This window comes from Canis aureus, chromosome 36 (genome assembly GCF_053574225.1).
Source record: "Canis aureus isolate CA01 chromosome 36, VMU_Caureus_v.1.0, whole genome shotgun sequence".
Lineage (NCBI taxonomy): Eukaryota > Metazoa > Chordata > Mammalia > Carnivora > Canidae > Canis > Canis aureus.
This window is the reverse complement of record NC_135646.1, coordinates 11,895,622-11,923,325: the sequence shown is the minus strand read 5'-3', so window position 1 is coordinate 11,923,325 and position 27,704 is coordinate 11,895,622. Positions and strand designations below refer to the sequence as shown.

The following is a 27,704-nucleotide window of genomic DNA, read 5'->3' as shown; positions in this document are numbered from 1 at the left end:
AAGAAAAATATATGCAAACAAACTTTTAAGGGAGACAGAATCTGATTTTCCTTACCAGGTTCCTGAAACTCATTAATTGAAAGTGTAATGAAGGTCTATACTAACATTCTCTACTCTCTGAGAAGTAGGCTGGAGTACAATAATCTTCTATAGAAACTTGTATTCAGAGATAAAATCAAGGGATGCTCCACAGTGAGTCTATACAGGCTGGCTTGTACTTTTTCTCTTAGAAGGTTCATGGTACCTTTTCTCAATGCAATCTACTTATCTATTTCCTGATGCAAACGTGCAGCCATGTAGTTGTAAACAGAAAAACAACTCTATGGTTGAGCTAAGAATCTTCCCAGAGACCATTCCACTTTTAGGAATCTGCCAAATCTTCTCAAAACCTACATTTGCGTAACTACTTGGCTACCTTCCAATTCTTTCAATTCCTCTAATTCTTCAGTGCAGTAATACCTTTATATACATCAAGATAGATATGTTTTAATAGGCTATTTACAATACGTATTTAGGGATCCCTTAATCAAATTCTATAAAATGGAATATAACCATATATTAAGGAACATAACGGGCTCTTCTACAGAGTCTTAAAAAAAACTTTACTTGATACTTGACACCCTGAGATACAATCATCAGTTTTTAATAACAATCATCCTTCTTCTCCTTTCTCCTTTCTATGATGCCGTTAACATGGAAAGAAAGCAGCTTTTTCAAAATTGAAATGTCGTTGGATTTGGATGTCTCACATTTCTACTACTAACTTTGTAAAGTCAGCACTGAGCTTTGTAGAACTACAAATGGAGTATTTTCAAGACACGGTGGTATACATGTATGTAAACGCTATGTCAGAGTTTTAATTTTTGAAATGTGTCATACAAGGAATCATAATCTCCTGTAATAAATGATCATTCTAATGATGGAAAATTTTAAAGAACTGACCAAATTTTTTATTGGTGCCATCATAATACCAGTGTTTATGATCTCCACAATAAGTCCAATAAAGCCATGGTGGTGAAATTTTGTGATGTGCTTCCTCACTCAAATAGTCCAACAAAGATAAGTTTAGATCAGTGCTTCTCAGGTTTGTGCATAAAAGTCACACAGGGAATTTGTTAAAATGCAGATGACTATTCAAGTGGTGCTCGAGATTCTGATTTCTAGAAAGGCCCTGGATGATGTAAATGTTGTGGATTTGGACAGTATGCTACATAGAGCAGCAGCCTAGGCCTTTTCTGGGTAACAAATGTTACATAGTCCAGTGGTTTGGCAATTTCCCTTCTATATTATATTGCTCATTTTGATGGATGTGAATGTTGAATGCGAATCATTTCTGAACATTATATTTGTACCTTGTTTAGGTTTATCTCGCATAGGGGTCATGTAACCTTCTTCATCCAGCTCTCCTCGTGGGCTTCGTTCTGGGGCAAACACAGTGGGATCAGCGCTGTACCTCTGGGTGCTGCTATCCTCTTGGACATGGGGTGCCACTGGCTTGCGTAGGGTGCCATTACAACAGGAGTCATCAAAAATCTCAGCTGTAGCCCCCTGAGCAACTGGAGCTTCTGGAATCGTGCTGGTCGTGGCTCTGTAGGGCACAGGCACTCCTTGTTCTGCAGCAAAACCCCCATCTCGGTATACAAACTGGTTCTGTCAACGGTAGAGACACATTTAGCCAGGAGTTATTTTAGAAATAGGTATAAAAAAATAACCATGGATATGAAAACTTGTCTTTCAGACAAAAGTCAGAGCTTCCTAATTGAGTTTTTCCCCTAAATGGCTAACAAGTTTGACTTACAATCACCTAAAATTACAATATTTCTTAAAAAGTGATCCTGGGGAAAGAATTTGGAAATATATTTAAATCTTATTGTCCACCTAAAACATGACCTAATACTTAGTATTTCGTGCTATTTTCCCACAGTTGCCTATTTTTTATATAAAATTCAAATTTCATGACAAATGGAAATGTTATTAACTGTAGACAGTTGACATTAAGAATAGAAGCACAGTGATGCCATTTGGATGGTGATATTTTCTCTTCTGTGGTCAGTATGACTTTAAGTCTCCAAGTACCTAAGTAGGGAATCATTATTGAGACTCCAACTTTTTAGCACACAACCTATAATCATGGAAATAATGATAACCTCCTCGTCCAAAAGCATAATTTATGAGTCCAGATAAATCCTTCAGGTAAAAATTGAAGCTTACTGTTGATGCATGGCATCTCAGTTTTGGATTACCTATTGAGAGAAAACATATCCACAAAGCCAGCTATAGAATCTACAGCAAATTATTAACTCACTGTTGGCAAAAGCAAAATGAGAAAACTATGGGGAGACGAGAGAGAAGAAACATGACAAGTAAAGACCAAAAATACTAAAAGATGAAGGTTGATCATGAAATACTTACTCCTGACATGGGGGTGTAGGCAGGAGGAGGGCTGTGTCCAATTTCACTCTAATAGGAAAGAAAAATGGAATGATGGATATAATAAGAGGTAATATGAATGAAAAGAAAAATAAAAAAAGAAAAGAAAAGCCACATGAGTTGTATGAACCAAAGGGGAAAACATGCACAACAGTGAAGTTTGCTAAATGGTAAAATTTTATGCACCCTGACTACAAATGAGTTTATTTTTGTGTTTTGAGAATATTCTATATTTTAATTCAAGCCCTGAAAAGAAAAATTAGATAGAAAAAGTAAAATTTTTTTAGTAAAATTTTTAAATGGAGTAAAAATTAAGTTGACAATGAATGTTTTTCTGATTAATCCTAGAAGAAAGATATAAACGGTAAGTAAATGACTATAGTTTTAAATAAAGAACCATTTCCTTCCTCACATGTTATATGAGTGAAACGGCCACATACCACAACATTAGTTCTTTCTTGTAAAAAGAAACTTATCTAAAAGGAGATAGAAGTGAATTTCAATTTTCCTTGAATAAGTTTTACTGACAAGTTACATTTATTCTTCATTATTTCAGCAAAGGGTCAACTTTCCTTTAAAAAAATACATACTATTTTCTCTACAGTCTTATTTTTATACGTTAAGAAACAGAAGGAAATCATGGAAAATTAATCCTCTTCCTGGAAATATGCTTTGTATACATTAATTTCTTATATGTAGAAAGAGTTAAAATTATATATGAATTTTTTTAAAAAGGCATCTATATTCTTATAGCTTTATACTTCATTCTATGAGCTAAATAAAAGTGGATATAAAAATATGATAAAATAGTAAGGACAAATTTCCTTAGGGTAAGTAGAGGGGGTTGTATGAATATCAACATCATTTCTAAACAAACAAATAAATATTAATTAAATATATTTCTTGAGAACCTACTATCTATGTGCCAGGCACTCTTCTAGACCATGGAGGTAATGAATAATGCAGAAATAATAGTTAATTTTATGAAGTCTTCATTCTCTGCATCCATGTATGAAACTTGGCTAAGTATTATTTCAGGCTAATTTACAATTTAGAGATTCATAAAATAAACTCTAAGAAGAATATGGTTCCATGGAGATTGTTTAATGTAAACTAATAACAACTGGATAACACAATTTTCCATAATTAACTTAGTCACCTGGACTGATCAAGGACCAAGGTCTGAACTCCTACATTAAGTTTACATTTTAACTCTCCTCAAAACTGAATCACTTACATGATGGTAATGTAACTGAGAACATCTTGAAGACCATGACATGGAAAATTAGAGATAAATTTGATATGCTATGCATATGTGGTAGCATTGTCCAAGAGACATATTGTTTTACAATCTGTTAGATACCTGAGCTCTGATTCTAGTCACCAAATTTACTGATGTGGTCAATTGTGAAACATCTCAGACCCTCATTTTTATCCTTGGCCTCTCACTCCTTATATCTCAGCGAAGACAAAGTAAGAAGGTTTATATAAATGAATTTTGCAAGCTCTTCACTACTATCACAATGTAAAGGATATATAAAATTTAAATATTCACATCTGCTAAATCAGATTTTTAAAGTCGGGCAATCAAAATATCAAAGCTACTCTTCAAAGAGGCATTTAAAAATGCTTCCCTGTTCCCCATATCACCTTCAGTATAAGTATATTTTGTTATCTTTTAGAAAGATATGCAATTAAATACTTTTCTTTCATAAAATTTAGGAGGGATTTGCTATATAGTTCAGTGATGTGTAAAACAGAGGGATGGTATGGGAATATGACAAGTGTCTGGTGGAACTTTATCATATTATAAATCTTGGCCTTCCCCCATCATTAAACCCCGATTACTGAGCAAGCATTTATCAAATATTTATTAAACCCCTACAATGAAAGTGCAGGATCTGTGGTAGACGCTGGAGATACTATGAGACACGAGGATAGACATGACCACTGGCCTTTTGCCATTTACACTGAACTATCAAATATTACCTGAGATTATTAGAAGAAAAAGCAAGAGTAAAAGGAAGATGGGGTGAATTTATTTGAATTCTATGATTACATATTAGAAGAAAGATATTCCTGTTCCTTTGACCGCTTACTTCCCAACAGTTGCTCTACTGAGTCATGATTGACTAGAATCCCAGCTTAGGAAATAGCACTGACGGCTCTACATTTTGTATTTTATAAAACTTGAGGGATAAGTAATCAAAGGAATAACTTCCAAATCATTCTTCATCAGGAAATACTTTATTATATATATTCATTATCTGGGCTCGACTGCCTTCAACCACAAACACATCATGCTAAAAAATAACTAGACCTCTTGGGGCATCTGGGTGGCTCAGTTGGCCCGCTGTCAGCTCAGGTCTCTCCCTCTGCCCCTCCCCACTGCTCCTGCTCTCTCTCTCTCTCTTTCTGTGTCAAATAAATAAATAAAATCTTAAAAAAATAATAAGTAGACCTCTTGAAGAGAGGCCATGCCATATTAGAATGCAGGCACTGTCCCTGTGCTGGCAAGTCTCCCCATCAGCAACCTGCCAAATCTATATCTGGACATATTGCCAGATACCATCACAGTAATAGGAGTGTCTTCGTGCTTTTCCTAGTTTTCTGCATTAAAATGGAAAAAAATGCTAAGCAAAGTCCCTTTAGCATTCATTGTTTTTAGGGTTACTGGCTGCTTTTTATTTTCCTGTTTCCATTTTTTTTTTTCATTTGCTTTTTTTCTGTTTTCCATGATAAAAAGCACCTCATTCATTTCTCCCTGGAAGGGCAATGCAGCTACAAGGGAACATCTGTGAGGCCAATTAGCCGGGCTGGAAATGTGATATAATTGTTGTTTAAATATATTTAAATTACATGTTAATCACTATGTCATAATTTATAGGCTTTGAAAATAACTTTTTGTACTTGAGAGCCAAGCCAGATTTTACTTGTTTTTGCTGCTTTTAGTTTGTAACAAGCTCTTCTTATTCCCCGCCCCGCTCCCCCCAACTCCCCACACTTGGAGAGCTGAACTTTTAATATTGGAAAGAATGACAGCTGCAAGCAAATTGGTTGAGTAAAAATTAAGATCCCCACAGTCAGAACGGGCTGGAGTGACCTTAAGGTTCTAAGCAGAACAAAGCAGTGCTCCCAGTTAAAAGGCTTTTGTTTTTTCATTGTGCCACTTTCTGCCGTCCATCAAAGCCCAGCTTTATGGATCTTCAGGAAGTACCGGTGCATCTGTTCAATTAGCTGATGAGGGAATTTACTGTCAGCAGCACATAGATAGAAAGAGGGGGGTTATAAACTGGCAGGTGATACGGAGTTTGTTTCTGGTGGGGGGATTTGTAAGGGTGATGGAGGGAGTCAAGTTTAGTTTTGTTGCCCTATCACTGGCACATTGTATGATTAACCTGGACTCAAAAGCCAGAGGTTATAGAGAAGGCAAATATCAGCATATATATCAAATATGGTCTTAAACGTACTTTGAATACATCATGTCTTGAGATTTACATCTCAGTTGAATGATAAAAATATGAAACTTTGTCTTATCTGTACTCTATTTTTCATATTTATTGTTTTTTTAAAAAGATTTTACTTATTTATTCATGAGAGACACACAGAGAGAGGCAGAGACATAGGCAGAGGGAGAAGCAGGCTCCCCATGGGGAGCCTGATGCAGCACTCAACCCCAGGTCCCTCAGATCATGACCTGAGCCAAAGGCAGATGCTCAACCACTGAGTCACCCAGGTGCCCCATATTTATTATTTTAATTAAAACATTGTATTGTTTAATATTGCTCCTGGGGAAATTTTAAATTGCTAACCAGATGAATTTTGTCTTTTAATATTTTTTACAGAGTATCATATAGATCTATGTTCTTAGGAAACAAAAATACATACCTAGCGTCTAACTTCTATCTAAATTAAACATGCACTTAACAAGAGAGAGATTGTTTTTTTATCTTCAGATAATTTTTCCTATCAATATTAACTACAGGATTAAAGTTTCTAGGGTCAAGAAACACTCTAAATCCTTTTAACTGAAGCAGAATGTATCTCTGTAAGATGTACTAATCCATCAGCACTAATTTATTACCTAAACACATGTAACTATTAAGGGTTCTCAACCATTTATCCTCCCTGGCATGTATTCTTAACACTTTGATGGACCTATTCACATTTTTACAGGTTAGGTAGCAGACAGATAAAATGTTTTGGGCATGGCTGTACCATATATTTTTTCACAACTGAGTTCAATATACCAACATTTGAGACATCTAGACTTAGAATCTTCATTTTTCATAAAGCAGCCAAAAGAAAGCAGGCAAAATCTCTATATAGGAAAAACCAGCAAGAACTGGGAGAAATCCTCCTGAATCAAGGCAGCTGGCTTACACACTTACATGCACCCCCTACACATATGTATATACAAATTACACAAAACATCTTTTGTTTATTTATGTATGAGTTTATTATGCACTCATCTATCTACTTGGTTTGATGATGTGGAATGCTGCTTTTTAGATCAAGAAGTACAAACTTCCAGTTATAAAATAAAGTCATGGGGATATAATGTACAGCATGGAGAATATAGTCGATATCACTGTATTATCCTTGTAAGGTGAACAGATGGTAACTACACTTATTGTGGTGATCATTTTGCAATGTATATAAATGTTGAATCACTATATGGTACACCTGAAAACAATATATTGTATGTCAATTATACCTCAAAAAATATGATTTTTATAGGTATTGTTAAAAAAGGCATATATTTCTTTGATAACCAAGAAAAAAAGCAATGGGGAGCACCATATAAAACTACACTCCATAAAAAAAAAAGAAAAAACCAACAACTACACTCCAAATTTAAGAATCAAACGTAAAGCAAACTTAAATAGTGAGGAAGAAGAAAAAATAATCACTCTAAAAAACAATTTAAAAAGTAGAAAAATAAAGAAACTTTAAGTTTCTACTGTATTACATGCAAAATAAATAAATAATGATATAACAATAAATAAAAATATATAAAATTATATAATAGTATTTTAAATACATAAGCAAATAGTTAATAATAGGCCTGTGATTAAGTTGAAGGAATATTAACTTGAGCTCTCATCCTTTGTTTCTTTCAGAAATTTTAATAAAGGAAAGCTATAAATGGTATAAATAAATATGAATGGGAGTTGATTCAGAATTTACAAATTGTAGGGATGCCTTTTATAAACATTAATAAGTCTACTTTCCTAATTCAGTTCTTGAAGTTCAATTAACTATACTGTCTATTTTGTTTCATAGATGAATATATGACTACTTTTAGGCAAATTGAGAAATAGGAAGAGAGACTAACATGTATCATGTACCTACCATATGCCAGAGACTATTTTAGGTTTTATTTATTCTTATAAACATTCAAGGTACATGTCATTACTAAATATCGTGACTTCCATTTTACAGATGAGAAAACTGAGGACCAGGGACATTAAAAGTTCCTGGTGCACACAGCCATTAGTGACTATCCTAATCTATTACCCTTTTATCATTCATGCCACATGTAGATTTTGACTTCAGCATTTTTTTTTAAGATTTTATTTATTCATGAGAGGCACAGAGACAGAGAGAGGCAGGGGGAGAAGCAGGCTCCATGCAGGGAGCCCCACGTGGGACTCAATCCTGGGTCTCCAGGATCACACCCTGGACTGAAGGTGTCACTAAACCACTGAGCCACCCGGGCTGCCCAACTTCAGCACATCTTTTCTCTCTTATCTGTACCCTCTCTGGGCCTTTGCGTAGATAGTGCCTCTTCTCTCAGATGATTTCTTTTTCTTGTGAAACATTAATTTCAAGGAGGACTCTGACTCACTAGCCTTAACCATAAAAGACTAATAATGCTTAAGAGTATCACCTCTCCCAGCTCATTTGGATTTGAATTAATTACGAGGACTTAAACTGAAGAGGAAACTATAAATAGAATGTTAAGAGCCAATAGATGGATTGATCCATTGATGGACAGATCCAAAGATTTTCCATGACAGCACTCTTGCTTATGGATTTATTGTTCCAACTCCAGGGCTTAGTCAATAAATTCCTTTTCCTGCTTGACTAAAGGTAAGTAAACCTTTTTATCTCCAAGCAACAATTCTTATACCCTGTCCAAGTATCAGTAGAACAAGAGGGTATTTCCCTTTAAAATATGCATGGCTAGATGAGTCCATTAAAAAAGCTGAAAATTCCTTGCTTTGTATCTTTCTGCTTTAAGTCTGCTGGTGTTATGTGAGAAGTCAAAGGGCGTTATTAGCACAGCCAAAAAAGAAAGGGTATAAAGAAACATGATGTTGCGTTAGTACCAACATTCCTTAGCTTCATTCAAGATAAGCAATAAGAATTTTGTTGCCACTCCTGAGATTAGTAATCACACAGAATCTATATCTCTTCATCCTGGTGCATTTTCTAAATGTTTTTGTTGGTTGGTGGGTTTCTGATGATTTTCTTTTGTATGTTTATATTTCTTTCCATAAGCGTGCTGTGGTATGTAACCCTTTTTCTTGTCACTTAGCTTCTAATTAACACATGCTGCTAGAAAGGTAAGAGGAGAACTTCTAGGAGGTTTCTTAAAGACCTCTTACTAGTTCTTTTCAGTTAGAAAAAGTATGGTCATTTTTCTTAATCTTTTTAGCCCATCCTTAAGAACATTTGGTTCAGTTGCAGTATCTTTGCTTCAGAGTAAATATGAAATCATTAAGTCTTTATTCTGTTCAAATTCTTGGGAAATCTTAAGTCTTCAAATCAATCCTAAAATTTGCCTCTCTCCTTGAGTGTTTTTTATCCCAACATAATGAAGATTATTTAATGAAGACTTCTTAGTACATGAGCAATGCATTGAGGCCAGGACATTTTGAAGACAAGAGTCCATAGACCTGAAACAAGTGGTTACCCAGGGGCTTCCTACCTTTAGGGTTGTTTTCTTGAACTTTTGCCACTAAGCCATGTGACCTTTTAACAAATTCCTTAATCTAATGGGCCCTCAATTTATTTATCTCCGAAAAGAAAAATCAGACTATGGAACAGGGAGTGAGAAAAATCACTTTTAACTGTCAAATTATTTGTGCATAAAACAAATATTCTGCCTTAAGCCCACACCATTGATTATTAAATACTGGAAAATGTGATTAACATGAAAGCAAAGGCATCTTATAAACTTTTCCCACATAAATCTTCTCAAAGTATATAAAGCACTCTTTCTTTCTTTCTTTCTTTCTTTCTTTCTTTCTTTCTTTCTTTCTTTCTTTCTTTCTTCTTTCTTTCTTGAGTGTTTATAAAATATCACTTAGCCTATATACAATATACGACTGTGTATCTTGGGAAACAGACCATGTTTGGATGGTGACTAGGGAAAACACAACTGTGAAATGAAGTTTTATAATGTAAACTCTTCATTCTACAGATCACACACTGAGTCTCTAAGAGGTTAGGTTAATTTGTCAAATCACATGACTGACCGTACTAGAAGCAGAGTTCCCTGAGTCACCAGCTTGGGGACATCCCATTATACTGTAGAGCCCCAAACTGGCATTTAATACATGATTAAAGTCAAAGTTAAATATATAAAAATATATTTAATGTTTTTCTGAAAAACAATTATTTTCCTTATAATAGCTGAAAGCATCTGCATTACCTTTGATGGCACTTATTTTCAGTTGAAATATGTACAGATGTACTCTTAGGTTGAATTTAATGGAGTTTTGATTGTAAGACAGATGTCGGGCAGCCCCGGTGGCTCAGCAGTTTAGCGCCACCGTGGGCCCAGGGCACGATCCTGGAGACCCGGGATCGAGTCTGCATCAGGTTCCCTGGATGGAGCCTGCTTCTCCCTCTGCCTGTGTCTCTGCCTCTCTCTCTCTCTCTCTCTCTGTGTGTCTCGTGAATAAATAAATAAAATCTTTAAAAAAAAAGACAGATGTCAATTTTTCCTATTAAATAGGCTATAGGTTTATTGGACAAAAGCAATACCCTGATAGTATTAAATACCATAGATAAATGCTGTCCACATGCAGATAAATTAAAAGTAGTGTTTATTAAAGTAATACTTTATTTACAAGACAGATTGCCCTCCATAGAGAGGGAATATGTTATTTATGCATTCTAGCTATAAGAGTCAGTTACTAAAAATCAATAGATATTAAAAATCAATATGTATCAATTTTTGTATCTATATACAATATTATTGTATTTATGCAATGCATTTTACAGTTATACTGTAATTAATATTTTAATACTGTATTAATGTTTTATTTAATACTTATAAATTTTCATTTATATATTTATTTTAAATTTATATTTGTATTTATCAATATGAATTGATTCTCTTATTTATGTAAATATTAATCATGTATATATATGTAAATATCTAAATAAAATAAACTTCTTGTCAGTTGATATATTTTTACCTTTGTAATGCTTATCTATAGCTTCTATAGCTATATCTACCTATAACTCCCTATCTAATGAGATAATGTTCGGAATTACAGCAATAGTTAAAAAAATTAAATAAACTATAAGCATGTTTAAGAATGAGAAAAAAACCCAAAAACTATAAACACTATGAATTAGATTGCCATTACTCTGGAATTTGAAATGCCACATCTTGGCCTGCGTATAATAGTATAATATACTTCCTTTTGTATTATTAGTAAAGACTTACAATCACAATTTTAGGCTCTGTGTGTGTGTGCACAGGTGCATGCATGTGTATATGCATTTATATACTAAGAAAATTAATACTTTAAAACGAAATAATAAATAAATAAATAAATAAATAAATAAATAAATAAAGATAACAAAGTTTATTTAATCCACTCAAACTGACACTTTTTTTTTTTTTTTTTACAGACTGTCAGATCATTTGTGTCCTGTTTCTATTTTGTTTTTACTATTTTTCACCTGTGGATATCATTTATCAACTAAATGAATCTTGTTAGCTACACCATGTATAATAGTTCCATTTAGAAATATTTGGTTGTTTGGATTATTTTATTTACTTGCAAATAATAAGGCGATAGTGAAATATTGTATAGTTCAACCTCCTCCTTAGCAATAATCCAAGCTTGGGAAATTCTATTATATATTTAAAATAACAATAAAAGTATTTAGAGCAATCTGTGTGTTAGAATGTAAAGAATATGAAGGACATAGTTGTGTCTTGAGAGATGCAAAGCAGTATTATAGGGCATAGAATTTTATAAATCTAATTTGGCATGTAGATTTTATTCAGAGTCTTAAATGACAGGTGTTGACAATAAGCAAACAATTTAACATAATATAGATAAGGCTAACAGTGCTCATATCATTTCAGTCAGGATCAGGTTGGAAATATCTTCAGTTATGCTAGTTTATGGAAACTGTTTACTAGATAAAAAGTGAATTTGTAACAATGGTTGATTCATCCAACCACTGCTCTTTAAGCTACCAGGTGGCACAGCTGTTGCTGTAAGTAAAAAGATTTCTAACAGTCCACCTGGAATTAGGACAGCTGGTTCATGAGAGCTGATCTGAATAATGTACTGTGGATACTCAGGCACAGCTACTGACAGAGCAAACAGCACATGGCTGTCCCACCAGCCCAGAGCAAACACCAGTTACATTTCACAGAAACAGGATGGTATTTACAACTGATCTGAGCCAAAATGAATATCAGATTGAAGGTAGCACCCCAAGAGAAAAAAGCTCTCCCTAAGAGCTACTTGTTGACTATAGTCTAAGCAGTTTTACCATTTTTGAAAAGTCCCCAAATTTGATTTTGCTACATATAAAAAGGAAGAAGGAAATATACAAAGAATTCCTATACCTATTTGTGAACCACCTTGGAATTTCCTAAAATTAAAATTTTTTAAAAAAAGGCTGATACTTTTTAGTTTCCCATTTACACTCTTTGCTACCAAAGTCGACTTAAATTAGCCAGGACCATGGTCATAATAATTTCCTTTTAAATTCTACAATGAAAAAAAAAAAGTAAAAAAAAAAATTCTACAATGGCTGATGCTTTAATTAAAAAAATATGAAGGAGATAAAATATAAAATAGACTCAGAAAAAGAGTATCTAAATTAAATCTGACATGGATGCCAGAGATCACCGAATCACTGTATTTTCAGCTCTGGTAACAGAGATGATTTCCTCAAGGTTAACATAGGTGGTTACTAAGAAGCCAAAATCAATAGGCCCAATTAGAAAAATACAGTTTATGGTTTATTACGGTTTATTATGAGGAGAAAAAATAATCTTGATGTCCTTAGAATATCTTTGCCTAAGTCAGGGACAACATAGTGAATCTGTAAAGGTGAGGTCTGATCTCAATGTTTCCTCACCTACCTTGACTTCTTAGTTTCTAGCCCAGGATCATTTATTCCCTGCTACCAGACTGCAGAGCCCACTGACTCTGGTTCTATTGGAAATATGACTATCTCTATATCCTCCTTGCAAAGAAGGTGATACCATGCTGAGTCTACTGACTCATACCCTGAAATATCCTCTCTTACACACACCCTCATATTCTCAGGAATTTGGCTCTAGCTAGTCCACAGGGCATCTGTTTAGTCTGATGAATGTGGGGAATTTTCTCAGATTGGTGTTAGTAGATCATAATGGCCCTGCCTCAGGTAACACTAAACTTCTGAATACCAACGCTCACCTCTGTAATGAACTTCTGGTGTGATATCTCTACTGGAACATTCCCTGGCATTTCAAATGTCACTTTTTTAACAAAACTGAAACAAACATCTCTTTTCCCTATACGAAATCTAATTCTCTTATCTGTTTTGGCTTAGTAGATGGTATCAACAATGTATCTACTTGCTCAAGTCAAGTATCTTCATATCATCCTTGACTTCCCCTCTGTCTCATTCTTCATATTTAAATATCTAAGGTCTACTGATTCCAATGTCTTCATATCTCAAAAATCCAACCATTTTCTCCATGTTCGTTGGAACTATTTTTGTTGTGGTTGAAATGCCATATAATCTATCCTTCTACATAGGATCCTTTGAGGGTAAAACAAAATGCTACCAGGCAAAATCATTTGCCCAGATTATATGTAATTATTGATTCAAAAAAATATTAAGAACTTATGAGGTACTCCATATTAATGATTTATCACTATATTCTTGTTGTTTATTTACTTCATTACTATGTCTTCTTCCACAGACTGTGTGAGCTTATTCAGAAGACTTACTCTAAGTCACCATACCCTCAATTCCTAACACAGGCCACGGACATGGACATGGTGAAATATTCAGTAAAAGATATTTGGATCAAATAGATAGATAGATAGAGTATATGAAAGAGTATCTCAGGGACTCCAGCTAGCCAGCCAGCAAGATATGTTTTAAAGGATATGATTTTAGCTGCCTGAAATTATATATTATACACATCTTAGCCCATAGATACTGAGGGTGAGTCTTAAATTGCAATTGTACTCCAATACAGTAATCTGAATATTATCTCTCATCTAGTACACTCACTCTTCTTCTCAATAATTACTATTTCTGGAAGCATTGTTTGACATCTTAATTCTTATGGCAAAAAAAAAAAAGTCTTGTTATAGTGAGTAGTTCCAAATGCAACACACATTGCCCATGTAGTTATAAAACTTCAAGATTTTATCACTAGTACGGTAAAACTTCCTTGAGACATCTATGTATTTCCTAATGCTTTTGAGGTCCAGCAAATTCAGGCTTTAGCTTTATCCCTGAAGATATACATTGTTAACTAAGAATACTAGGAAAGACAGACTCAAGGATAAATTGCCATCAGGCAGATGTAAAATACAGTTTTGGCTCATGAGATCCAACGCAAATCCCCACCAGTATCTGTTTTACATGGTACATACCACTCACCTGTATTTCTATACTGTGGTGCAAAACACAGACACCAGGAGGGAAGGACCATTTTTTTCACAAAGCATTTTTAGGATAATTATGGCTGAATAGTATAGAAAATCAAAGTTGTAAGTAAATGAAATTCTAAATCAAAGTTGCAGAGTGGGTGTCTCAAGAAGGGAGGAAGCTGCAGGAGGAGAGCCCTTGATGAGGAAACAGCACTGCCACTCTCCCGCGCTGCTGCCATAGGTAAGTTTGCTTCAGAACTTAGTGTCCTCCTCTGTAAATGGGAACAATAATGTCCGTCGTTCTTGCTTTATGAGTTTTACAAGTTTGTGTTCGTGTTTGGTATCATTGCATAAGATAATGTAATACATACATGTGTGACACAATATTTTTCTAGTAAATTAAAGAAAATACAGCCGAATCCTGACTTGTCCAAGTATTGCTCACACAAGACCACACTAAATGCTGCAAATCAAATAAATGCATGTGTCTTGCACACCAGAATAAAAGTCGTCATGCAGCTACATACTTCTCTGTGTGCCAAGAGGCTAGTTTGCAAATTCGGAATCTCGATTTCATTGGAAGCAACTGTTAAAAATGATCAGTGTTATTGATGTAAATAAAATAGTGGGAGCTAATTGACAGGTTTCCTTTGAATGCCTATTGGCAAATACACCATTCAAAGCCATTATAAAATATTCCTTTGAAAATTAAAAATAATGGTATGTTTTTCTTGGTGCAGCAGTAAATCAAAACATGACCTCAGAGAACTCTTTCACCACTTAGTCACAGAAAGGTGCATATTCTATATCCAATGATAAATTCTTTAACCCACTAAGATAAATGAAATGAGTGAACTAATAGTAGAGATTATGATAAACCGAAATAAAATCTTCATTACTTTTGTTTTCTTTAGATGATGGGGGTGAGAAGGTCAATGAAACACAAACATTAGAAATTCACATCTCTGTAGAGTACGTGCTGGCCTTGATTTTGTTGAATCACTTCTAGTGAACACTTGAACGCATCCAGACAGACTCCTAATAAGATATGTCTCAGAATTCATGCTGAGGCATTGTCAACAGGCCAAGGAGAAGTACTCAGTGCTGAACGTGTGCTTAGATTGATTTTTTTCTTCCCTGTGATTGTTGATCTTTTCAGGAAAGCTGGCACATTAAGAGAGGTGCATGATAATGCAGGAAATGTTTGAACTCTCATCCTCTGGTGGAGAGAGAATTCCTGTGTGTCACCTCTTTAATATATTAAGCATTTTATAGATTTTAAAAGCATACTAAACATCTTGAAGAAAGATACGTCTCGGAAAGAGAGTAGCTAAGTTACAGAAAAGTGCTTAGATTTACAACCTGAAATAATTTGATAAACGACTTGGGAGTTGGGAAAATAAAACAGATTGGACTTTCACCCATATTACACAGCCTGGGCTCTCTCCCAAGGACTGACACACAAACCAAAAAAGTAGTAGACAGATAAGAAAAGCCCCTAGTATTTTTCCCAGGCCCCTTTGTCCTTTATTACACCAGCACAATTATTATTTATCATTTTGAAAGGAAGATATTAAGCCAATGTGCAGCTATGTTTTGACCAAAGAAAATATTAATGCTTGATCTTACAAATATAATCACAAAGGAGAGGAAGGGTGCCTTTCATGCTATAAATTTTAAGTGGAGGACACCCTAGGCTCTCTTAGGAATCTTTACTGTCTTGTTTTGTTTTGTTTTTTGTTTTTTTGTTTTTTGTTTTTTTTTTTTTTTACTTTATCTAAGAGTTTGAGAAGCTCTTCCTAATTAATCTGCATCATCTTTTAGGAAAACAACCTCCTGAAACATATGAGTAACCGGTTGTGTTAATATCTCACCTCTCTTATTTGTTCCAAATTTACTTATCTGAGTGTTAAAAAGATACCTTGCAGTTCAAATTTTGCCAAAAACAGTAAGTGAGGAGAGGAGACACTTTGATCACTCCTAGGACTGATCTCTCAAATTATTATTGAAAACCAGGTAACCAAAAGCTCAGGCGAGAGAGCAATTCAAAGTAATATTAACACCCGGACAGAACTTCTAGGATTTTCATCCAGCCTGTTACCATACAAAAGCATATTGGATGTCAATTATGCAGGAGGAGAAGATATTTCCAAGAGAGTGTGACACAAGCCCAGGTTGTGAATTCTTTGCTTTGAAATACCTTCATACTCTTCTGCTTATAAATTCTGGTCAAGAGAAAAGCAAAAACAAGTAACAAGCTCATCCTAAGCATATGGTCAGGTGAACTTTCATAAAATGTTTATCAGCCCACAAATAAAATTTTTAAAAATGCTGGACCATCCTCCTCCAGAAGGGAGGAAAGAAGCACAATAAATAAAGGGTTCGTTGTTTTTATATTAAATTTTCAGGGCCAACACCATCCATCTTGAGTTTCTAAATACCAGAAGTCCCAAAGGAAGCTTTTACTAATATGCTATTTAAGCCAAGAATACATACATTCCTGGCAGCCATTACTCTTGCATGTTTTCTCACCTTCTCTGCCCAGAATGAATTTACTTTAAAGCAATAAAGTTTAGGTCTTCAGGCTCTTCAATTGTATGGCTCCTTCCGAGGCCTGGGAAAGAGCTCATCATAGGTTCACATGGTTTTGGAATTCAGTACATTTTGAAAAAAGTGAGATTTTTCTTTTTCTTTTTCTTTTTTTTTTAATTTTTATTTATTTATGATAGTCACAGAGAGAGAAAGAGAGAGGCAGAGACATAGGCAGAGGGAGAAGCAGGCTCCATGCACCGGAAGCCCGATGTGGGATTCGATCCCGGGTCTCCAGGATCGCGCCCTGGGCCAAAGGCAGGCGCCAAACCGCTGCGCCACCCAGGGATCCCTTATTTTTCTTAAAGAGACTCCACCCCTACTCCCAATAATGTGTCTGGCTCCACATAACCTTGATCCATTCATGCTTTACCCTCACTTTTCTGAGAATGTTTCCTAAATTTATTCTCTATTAGAAATCTGGCATTCATGGTAAGCCTGGGTGGCTTGGTCAGTTAAGCATCTAACTTGGGATTTTGGTTCAGGTCATGATCCCATGGGTCCTGAGATCAAGCCCCACATCAGACTCCATGCTTAGCATGGAGTCTGCCTGGGATTCTCTCCCTCTCCTTCTCCTCCTACTCCCTCACCACCACTTGCACATGTACACGCACACACGCATACACACACATACACACACTCTCTCTCTTTCTCAAATAAATAAACAAATAAAATCTTTTTTAAAAAATAAAAGAAATATGGCATTCATAAGTAGCCATCCTACACATCCAGAGGCTTCCTTAGAATATCCTTTCTAGTAAAGAATGTTCATTACATGATTCAACTCAGGCATCAGAGCTGTTAATATGCTGTAAACTTCCAGGTCATGGGTCTTCAAAATTCATTCAAACCTCTCCTATTTTCGGGGTTCATACCAATTCCACATGTTCTCATCCTTGTGATTATCAATAGTCTTTGCAGGCACTTTCCAACACTCAGACTGTTCATTGGTATCATTCCAATTGCTCCATGATATCTGACTCATTCTTAATCCCTTTCACTATGATTGCCACTGAATATCTAAGTTTCTGGGCTTTCTCCTTGCCTATGATCTCTAACTCACTTTGCTGCATGACTATACCATAACAACAGGAAAAACTCCCACTACAGAATTTTTATATCCTTTTCTCTGACCACAGCCTTCTATTCATTCACTTTGGAGATTCCCTTTCTCTGATTCAATCAGGTCCTCTGCCTTTGTTTTTTTTTTTTTTTTTTTTTTTTTTTTGGTGCTCTTCAGTTAATTGCTTGACACTTTATCACACCAGCATGAACTTTTTTTTTGTTTTGTTTTGTTTTTTTTTGTTTTTTCAGCATGAACTTTGAAGTAAGTTAGATATTGGTTTGAACTCTGTGTATTTACTAGCTCTGCCACAAGCTATTCAACCTCTTCTGAGTCCCAGTTTCCAGTTTTCTAAAATGGGCAAAAGAACGCCCCTTCTCTTGTTAGCATTCTTTTTTTATATGAATGAATATAAAGAAAGAACCTATATAACATTCAGTTCACAGTAAGTACACAATTATCCATAATCAGGTAGATAATAGATGATAGATTTTTTTAAATAACTTGTACCAATGGTTAATTACTTAATTTACCCTTAATATGACCTTTATTGCCTTCAGTTTGGATGCAGCTACCTACCAATTCTCAATTCTTTATATTTCAAAAGTTTCTTTCCCTTGCTCACAGTTCTCTTGGTGAGACTGCACAATCATGCACCAAGTGGAATGGTGCCTCTAAAAAGTCATGTTTTTCTGCTTTTGAGAGTCTTTGGATTTACTGGCCCCTTATTAGTCTTTGTTCACATGCCTTACCATGGCATTTCTTTCAATGCTTAGCCCATCTTTTTAAGTTCCCTAACACATCTCTGTTCTCTTCTTTCTGACAACCAGTGTGCTCTCAAAATTAGAATGAAGTGGAAAACTTGTTATTATTTGTTATTACAACTGGTCTGAATATCTCTTGGGAGACAAGTGATTTTGTAAAAAGTTACCAAAACAAAACAAAACAAAACAAAACCTTGGTGAAATGATTGGAATAGAAGGTAAATCAACCAAGAACTGAGTGCCAAGCCTTCAGATAAGAGAGAGAGAATTATAGTATACAACACAGAAGGAAAAATTTGGACACCTATGTTAATCTGAGAGAGAAGAACTGAAAAAGGCAATGAGTAGAGGAAAGGGTAAGTTAGCAGAAGACTTTTCTCTAGATGTGATGCTTCAGTCTGGTTCACCTGTTCTGTCTTCAAGCAAATCCACCACACACTCAGTCTTAGTGAGAATTAGTTTTGTTGTTGGGAAAAAGAAAGAACAGACTAAGTGAAGTATAAAAGGACTAGTTTCTACTGACGGGACCATTTTCTCTCTGAACTCACATTCTGTCTCCTTTCTTTCCATCACGTGGAAGAATTTTCAAAGAAATTCCCACTTCCTGCCTTTACCCTTTGTCAATTGTATTCTGCTCTTCACCAGTGCTATATTCTACTGAAACTCCTCTCTCAAAGAATAAAAATATTGAGGCGCCTGGGTAGCTCAGTTGGCTAGATGGCCGATTCTTGGTTTCAGCTCAGGTCATGATCTCAAGGTCCTGGGATCAAGCCCTACGACAAGCTCCACGTTTTGTGGGGAATCTGCTTGAGGATTCTCTTTACCTCTCCCTCTGGCCCTCCCCCAGCTCATGAGCTCTCTCTCTCTCTCTCTCTCTCTCTCAAATAAATCTTAAAAAAAAAAAATATGTCATGAATCATGAATAATAATGGTTTTCAAATCAAAACTTAATTTCACTTTATTTAGAGTGCTATCTACTTATATTCTAAAGTATTAATTGTATTTCCTTATTCTACATCCTCTGTTCTAATGCACTAATAATATAATGTTAACATCTTCTCAATCTTCCAATTAGAAAACACAGTGTCACCTTGATTTCTCTATCTCATTTTGTAATATCCGACTGGTTGGTGCCCAAACCCTGTTAGTCTATCTCAAACCCATCACTTATACCACTAATAAAACAAAACAAAATAAAAACAGAAACAAAACCAAAGAAATTACCGCTTACATGAAACTTTACGTACTATCTCCTTTGCCTCAGCAGATAAGCCATCTCTATTTTAGTTCACATTTCAAAAAGCTGCCAGAATTGTCTCACTAGACTCTTGTCAACTTTCCCACTTAAAAACACCAGTTTGTTCAAATGACTCCTTATGCACTCTCTAGCTCTATTGTAACACTTTACTCATTGCGTTTTATTGGCTAATTACTAGCCTGTGAATTTCTTTTTTTTTTTAATAAAGATTTTATTTATTTATTCATGAGAGACCCAGAGAGAGAGGCAGAGTCAGAGGCAGAGGGAGAAGCAGGCCCCATGCAGAGAGCCTGACGTGGGACTCGATCCCAGAACTCCAGGATCACACCCTGAGCCAAAGGCAGATGCTCAACCGCTAAGCCACCTTTCTTGAGGGCAAGGCTCAATGTGGCCACAGTAGGTAATCATAAGATTAAGATATAGTAGATAACTCATTAATGTTTGATCAATGAATAAATGATTGAATGAATAGCTGCTCTTTGCCACTTGCCTGAAATAATCTCTTATTTGACAGATGAATGAAAATGTCTTTCGGAATTCATGGATAAGCACTACTAATGAGACTATTCAGATAACCCCCTAAAATAAAAAAAAATTAACCTTTATAAAGAATTTAATGATAAAAAAATTAAAAAGTCAAAATTCATTACTGGTGTACTCATCTCATCTTTAAAATACTGAATACTGAGCTTATAGCAATAATAACACAGAAAAAAAAAAAAGTCAGAAGCAGAGTGAGAGGTGATACATCCCTGTGGTGAAGAGCACAGCTTCTACAGATGACACAGCCAGGCTGCCTGGTTTTTAATTTAATTTGATTTAATTTTTTTGACTTATTTAAATTCAATTTATTTAACACATAGTGTATTATTAGTTTCAGGGGTAGAATTTAGTATTCATCACTTGCATATAACACCCAGTGCTCATTCCATCATATGCCCTCTCTCATGCCCATCACCCAGTTACCTCATCTCCCCACCCACCTCCCTCAGGCTGCCTGGTTTTGTCATTTAATAGTCATGCCTTAGTTTTCTCACATAGAAATAGGCAGTAATAATAGTAAATACCTCCCAAAGTCTTCATGCGATTTAATGAACTAAATATTAGACAACAGGATACTTGGCACATAATCATTTGTTTTTTAAGTTATCTTATAGTCTTATAAATATGTGGTATTTCTAGGAATAAAAGAATGAGTCTATTCATTTTATTGCAGAATATTCACTAGCCTGGTCTCTCCACCACAGATACGACTGGCTCCAACTAAAAGGACACTATACCAGACTCCAAATGAATCTGAATAATGTATATTCTCCATCTCCATACACTAAGACTTTTAAACATTATTATTTACTTTCAGGAGCAGATAACAAGGATGGATGTTACTAACCACGGTGTATGATTACTGTTGGAATCAGTTGTGAATTAAACTTCCAATTTCTTTCCCTCTCTGATGTGCAGTACTTTTGTCATCACAAATGTAGAAAACATTGGTGCAATAAGAAACACAGTCATAGTATTTAGAATTTTTCCCACGGTGGCCTACCCATCTCTCAATTCAGCTTTTGCTCAAGTGTAATGAGAGGCTCGTCCACAGCCATTCATGCACCGTGGCTGAGTGAAAACTACAGAGCACAAATTAGCCTCGCTTTGGAACACTCTGGTACGTCAGAATTCTCAACTGAAAAAGGGAACTTTTCATTTGGGCAGGTGAGCAAGGGAAGGGGCTGAAACACAAGATGCTTGTGATTAGGGTACGTTCTGGCAGGAAGTGCACAAAGGGAAGCTGATGAGCGAGCCCACCCCCCACCATCCACAACCATCTTCTCCATTCTGCTTCCCCGAGTAATCAAAGGATATTCTGAACCTCTCAAAATGCCATCAGTCCTTATTGAGCATGAAATAGAACATCTCTCTCTCTCCCTCTCTCTCTCTCTCTCTCTCTCTTGCCTTTGCAGGAGCAATCATCCTAACAGGCCTGCACAGGGAACTCTGGCAGACAAAGATGGATTTGTAAAAATAAATAAATTACAGATCGACATAAATTAGATAACCTTCACAAAATATGAATAGAAAGTTGATGATAATCTCCCAATTCTATTGTATAAAGGGTAAAGAAACTCACAATTGTGCTCTCCAGGTCTAGTACAGTAAAGAATAGGCTTCTTGATGAGATGTTTCCAATAATGTACAGCAGAGCTACGAATCTTGTGGCAATAATACTAAAAAATAACCGTCTAAATGATTTAGATAAAACATTCATTAACATTCCAAATCTCAGTATCTTCTCTAGCTGCCCCTCCTCACTCTTTGTTTCCTTTCCTAGCTGTGATTTTCTTCTTTAGTACATTTGAACAAAGGGAAAAAGATTGTTCACAGAGGTTTCTTATGCCCAGCTGACAATTGCTCGAGTGTAAAATAATTTCATAAAGATCACTGAAATGTTCTTTAACGCCAGACTCTTCTTAAACAAACAGCCTTTCTCTGGTCCGTGGTACCTCAGTGTTGTAGGAACCCCTGTGACAGGACCCAACTCCTGTACTGAGAAGAAGCTACAAACAGTGATGACTGCAAGTTCTCTCAGAATAAGCATTATTCAATAGAGGGGTCACTCACTTTGGAGTCTTAAAGACCTTACCCCGGTTTGGTTCTTGAATAACCAAGCTCTTAACTAAGTTACCAAGCCATTTAGTAAAGCCTTGTAGTAAAGGGCAGGAATTTTGTTTACTCTGACATGGGGATTCTGGTGTAAAAATAAAATGTCAATTTTGTAAACTTCAAAGCATTTTTAGCTATCACTTATTTTTTGTGAATTATTCCTGAATGAAAGTGACTCTCTGATTTTATAATTATATTGTTTGTAGGCTCTGAGTCCCCAGAAGATACAAGGAGGGGTGAGGGGACTTTTTGAAATATTACCTCGTAAGCTAGAGTAAAAAAAGGTTTCATAAAGATTGTCCCAGATATTTTTTTAAATGACAAAAATTAGAAACCTCTACCCACTATTTTTTTAATGAACCTCATTTGAATAATTATTGGGCTTTTAAAATAATTTAATTATATACATTGGATATATTGATGTCCCCAAATTAAGGTTGGAAGTTAAAAGCTTAGAGTGTAGACAAATCTGGGTTCAAATCTCACTTATCATTCAGGCTGGAAGTCTCCACAAAAAGACTTTGCATCTCCATCTCCAGTCTCTATCATCATAAAAATGTGAACAGCAATGCTCTCTACCTACCCTTGTTGTGAAGATTAAGGCTACAAGTGTAAAAAACTCAGAGCAGAACCTGACACATAAATATGTGGTCAATAATGATGCTGCATTTAGATTCGTACGTGAATATTTTGAAACATTTGTGCAACTTGTAAAGATCATTTTATTTTTAAGCCCGTAGTTCCTAAGTCCCAATATAGATATTGTTCTCCCTGTTGTCTAAAAAAAATTTTTTTTAAATTGTTCTTGGCATTGTCAGTTCCATTCAATCCTCCAAAACCATTAACTCTTGGTTATGAGGAGTCTCACTGAAGAATAAACAGAAGAGGCAAAACAGCAGCAGGGTTTCCGGCTTCTCAATGCACTCCCAGCAGGAGCCTTTCAAAGCAATTGATGCTAAATCTCATTAGACTTGAAGTCAACATCAAGATTTCCATGGTTTTGACCAGTAACAAAACAGACCGGGCCAACGGAGGACTGAATGTTTGACTTAGGCATGAGAGGTTGGAACGTGATTTCCCATCTCTCCCTTAAAAGGAAAGAATGCGGAGCTATGGGTTTTATCTTTTTCAGTATTGGTTGATACATCTATAAAATGAGACAGTTTGTGTGAGGAGGGCTTCAAGACCCCTTCCAGCCCTGATACTCCATGAGATTATAATTACTTACGCATCTATCCAATACTACAATGGGGCATGTCGGTGTTGCAAATTACTGCATTTATCTGATCTATTTACTTGGGCCAAGGACAAACTACACAGGTTCTATTTGTATTCTACTGGTTATATTCCAACTAGGGAAAACCTCGTTGAAATAAGTGTTCAGAAAAGGATATACATGCTAGGAGAAAGGAAGGAAAAGGCCGTGGTAAATGATAGAGAAGAAGATTACATTGTTGATATGGTAAGGAGAGCTCATGTCTGTGTGTAAGTGAGGGCACAGACTTTAATGCACGAGAAATAATGTATTGCTGTGTATGTACTGCCAACCTCCTTTCCTTCATCAAGGTTGAAGCTGGGAAGTTCTAAATATCTTGCTACCACTTTAGCCTGTGGCAAGAGTGGAGAAATCACTCTGAGTTACCATGACTTAGGAAATATCCCACTTCTTCTTTTTTTTAAGATCTTATTTATTTATTCATGAGAGACACAGAGAGAGAGAAAGAGAGGCAGAAACACAGGCTGAGGGAGAAGCAGGCTCCATGCAGGAGCCTGACGTGGGACTCAATCCTGGGTCTCCAGGATCATGCCCCAGGCTGAAGGCGGCGCTAAACCGCTGAGCCACCTGGGCTGCCCGGAAATATCCCATTTCCATCACATGTGCAAGCATGCATTTATAGTCATTAGTTTTTAGTTTTATACATATGGAGAGCTAGACTGTGTTTGTAGATTGGAGAGAATAACGGTAGTATTTTTTATAAAAAAGAAAATGTTGAAGGGGGTATAGAAAATCATTTGCTAAGAGAAAAAGTAGATTCTCTAAAGAATAAAGAAACAACTGTAGAGGGAATCATAATGTACTACAACAAGGAGGTGCTACCCAAAGTCCAAATCTGCTAGAAGTGAGTTTTATGATACCTGAAGGTACAGAGAAAGAGGTCTAAAAATTATCTTTTCTTTTACTTAAGAAATTGAAAGATGGTTTGATTTTCATTGTCATTTCCAAATATAAGGTTAAATGAAGAATCTAGAGCTGATACTGTAGAGGGTTTCTCATTATGTTTACCCGGATATCACGATCTAAATTCAATGAAAATCCATAGGAAGTTAGTGAGTAATAAAAGAATGATAGCAATGATGCAAAGAAAAAGAGAAAAAAAAAGTTTACAATGAATAGTATAATTAAAATAATATACCCAGATTTTAAGAAAGTCACTGGTAGAGAAAACATTGCACAAAAAGGTCACTTCATATTTTACTGTATAAAAACCATCATTTGAGAGGTTGAGGGATATCCTCAAATTGGTGGTAAACCAGAGATAGCAGAACCATTTTTAATATCCCTGTCACTGCTGAGAACTTGGAAGAATAAGCAAAGGCAATTTGACATCATGTTCTCATTTAGAAAAAAAAAAAAGACAAATCTATAATGCATAAGGAAAGATACCTCTTTGTTAAAATAAATTACTTACCCACACCTCCAAACTAGAATGGAAAGCACCCACATGATCTATATTTTGAAAGCTATCAATAGGGGTAATGTTTAGAACTCTCGGCAATTTTGTATGTGTGAGCTAGAGAGTAGTAAAAACTAAATTTCAGAGACTGGTCAATTGGAATGACCATGGAATATCCTAGGATAAATGTTCAAAAATCCTTCAACTATTGGTGATAATAGGATTATATATCATATAAAGAGAGGTCTAATATAACATATCTCATTCAAATTTATCCTATTGATAAAAATAAGTCGATGAGGACTCTGGTTCGATGAGGAGAAAGAAATGAAAATAATTAGTGTTCAAAATATTCAGTAATATTATCCTTCATTTGGTACAATGCAAACACTATATTTAGAAATTGAGCCCATTTTCAAAAAAAATGTGGATATTTGTTTAGGGAGATATTATAATAATTTTTGTGAAGTGATGAGGGCCTGAATTACAGTCATGACAAAAGAAACAGAAGAGACATTGGAGAGCTGTTTTTCAGGAAGGCCAGAAAAGGATTTTGTTTTGAGTTGGATGGTTTTAATGAGAAGCGTGAGATTTCAATATCATATTTCAAGCCTTCATAAGAATGACAAAAATAGAAAATTTGAGAGGAAGCCCATCCCATCTCCTGATAACATAAAAAGAGTTTTCAGCATGTCCAATGTGGAAATATTACAAACATGAAGATTTTTAAAATTATACTCAAAAAGACATTCCCTTGCCCTTGTTCATATAGGTTTTGTTTGTTTGGTTGGTTTTATAGTTTAGCACTCCTTCTGACCCATTTCAGACCTGCACTACCAAAACTCTACTTCTGTTCCAAGCTACATCATCATACTCTGATAATGATACAGCTAAAATGACGTTCTATAGCCACTTCTGCTGATTTGGTTTCTTTCTTTTTTGTTAAAAGATTTTATTTATTTATTCATAAGAGACAGAGAGAGAGAGACAGAGACAGAGACAGAGACATAGGAAGAGGGAGGAGCAGGACCTGATCCCAGGACACTGGGATCATGCGCTGAGCAGAAGGCAGACATTTAACCACTGAGCCACCCAGGCATCACTGCTTTTGTTTTCTTTGTCTTTTTCCTACAAAATCTGGAATATTGCTTGCAGAATATTATCTCCTTAACTAGAATATAACCTTTTTTCAGGCAGAACTTTTGATTTGCAATTCTATATGTCATTGTCCAACACAGCGCCTAGCCCATGATAAACATTCAACATATTAATTCATTTAAACTTTCACCATAATAACTTGAAAAATTTATAAATTACTATATATGGAATCCCTGGGTGGCTCAGTGGTTTAGTGCCACCTTCAGCCCAGAATGTGATCCTGGAGTCCCGGATCAAGCCCCACATCTGACTCCCTGCATGGAGCCTGCTTCTCCCTCTGCCTATGTCTCTGCCTCTCTCTCTCTCTCTCTGTGTCTCTCATGAATAAATAAAATCTTTAAAAATAAATAAATAAATAAATAAATAAATAAATAAAATTACTATGCAGATGGAGAAAGTTTTGGGACAAAAAATATCTAGTGATATGGAGTATCATAGTAAGAAGACCTCCTTCCTTGAGCTTAACAAATTAAAAAAAAAAATCCCAAATATCATATCAAGGATACCATGCGGGAATTCTTGACATATTTTGGAAGAAATGTAAAACCAATATCCTGAGACTACAATCATTTATCATCAAGTAGCAGCTGTTGTTAGAATTGATATTGATCCTTGGTAAATTGCAACCAGAGTAACCTTGTTATATCATCAAAAAATTCTCCCACTACATCATTTAGCTATGAGATGCTTCCTTAACTTGTGTCCTTAAATTTTCCTCTTCTATATTAAATCACTTAAGGACAAAAGTGTGTAAAGGTAACCCAAAACGCTTTTGGCCATTTTCCAATTAAATATTCTCTAGAAGATACACTAGATATCTTCCAGTGCATCTGTATACTAGAAGATGTATAAATGTATAAAATATACATTTATAAATGTAAAAAATATAATAACTAGTTCAAAAAGTCATTTGATAAGATAATTTTTAAAATTAGAAGGAACTTATTGGTGATCTAGTTCAATTTTCTCCTCATCTAAGTGAAGAAATTAAATTTGGTTAAATGGTATGATCAAGGCTAGAATACCAAAGAGTTTGCTCTAGCATGTGAGATTCCGACATCCAAATTATTTTCTTTTATTCAATTACCATTAAATGAATGAAAAGTCTTAGTTTTATATGTAGTAAGAAGTTTAATAACACCTTGAAATGAGGAACTTTCCCCACCCCGCTGTTATTTTAGGTATGGCCTCCATGTGGGCTGTCGGCACCTGGGCTTGATTTCTAGCTTTGCTCCTTATTAT

At 35.4% G+C, this 27,704-nt stretch overlaps 1 protein-coding gene across 9 annotated transcripts in view; it reads right to left on the bottom strand.

Annotated features, from left to right (window-relative positions):
• ERBB4 (erb-b2 receptor tyrosine kinase 4) overlaps positions 1 to 27,704 on the bottom strand; it is a 1,106,505-nt gene that overhangs the window by 9,774 nt on the left and 1,069,027 nt on the right. For 6 of the 9 annotated variants that reach the window (XM_077885343.1, XM_077885346.1, XM_077885344.1 and 3 more), the window contains 2 exons: positions 2,413 to 2,460; positions 1,353 to 1,650 (listed from right to left, as the gene is read on the bottom strand). In XM_077885343.1, the coding sequence (XP_077741469.1) occupies positions 1,353 to 1,650; positions 2,413 to 2,460 (346 nt within the window). The remainder of the gene's footprint in view (positions 1 to 1,352; positions 1,651 to 2,412; positions 2,461 to 27,704) is intronic. The other 3 variants (XM_077885345.1, XM_077885348.1, XM_077885347.1) reach the window with 1 other exon arrangement.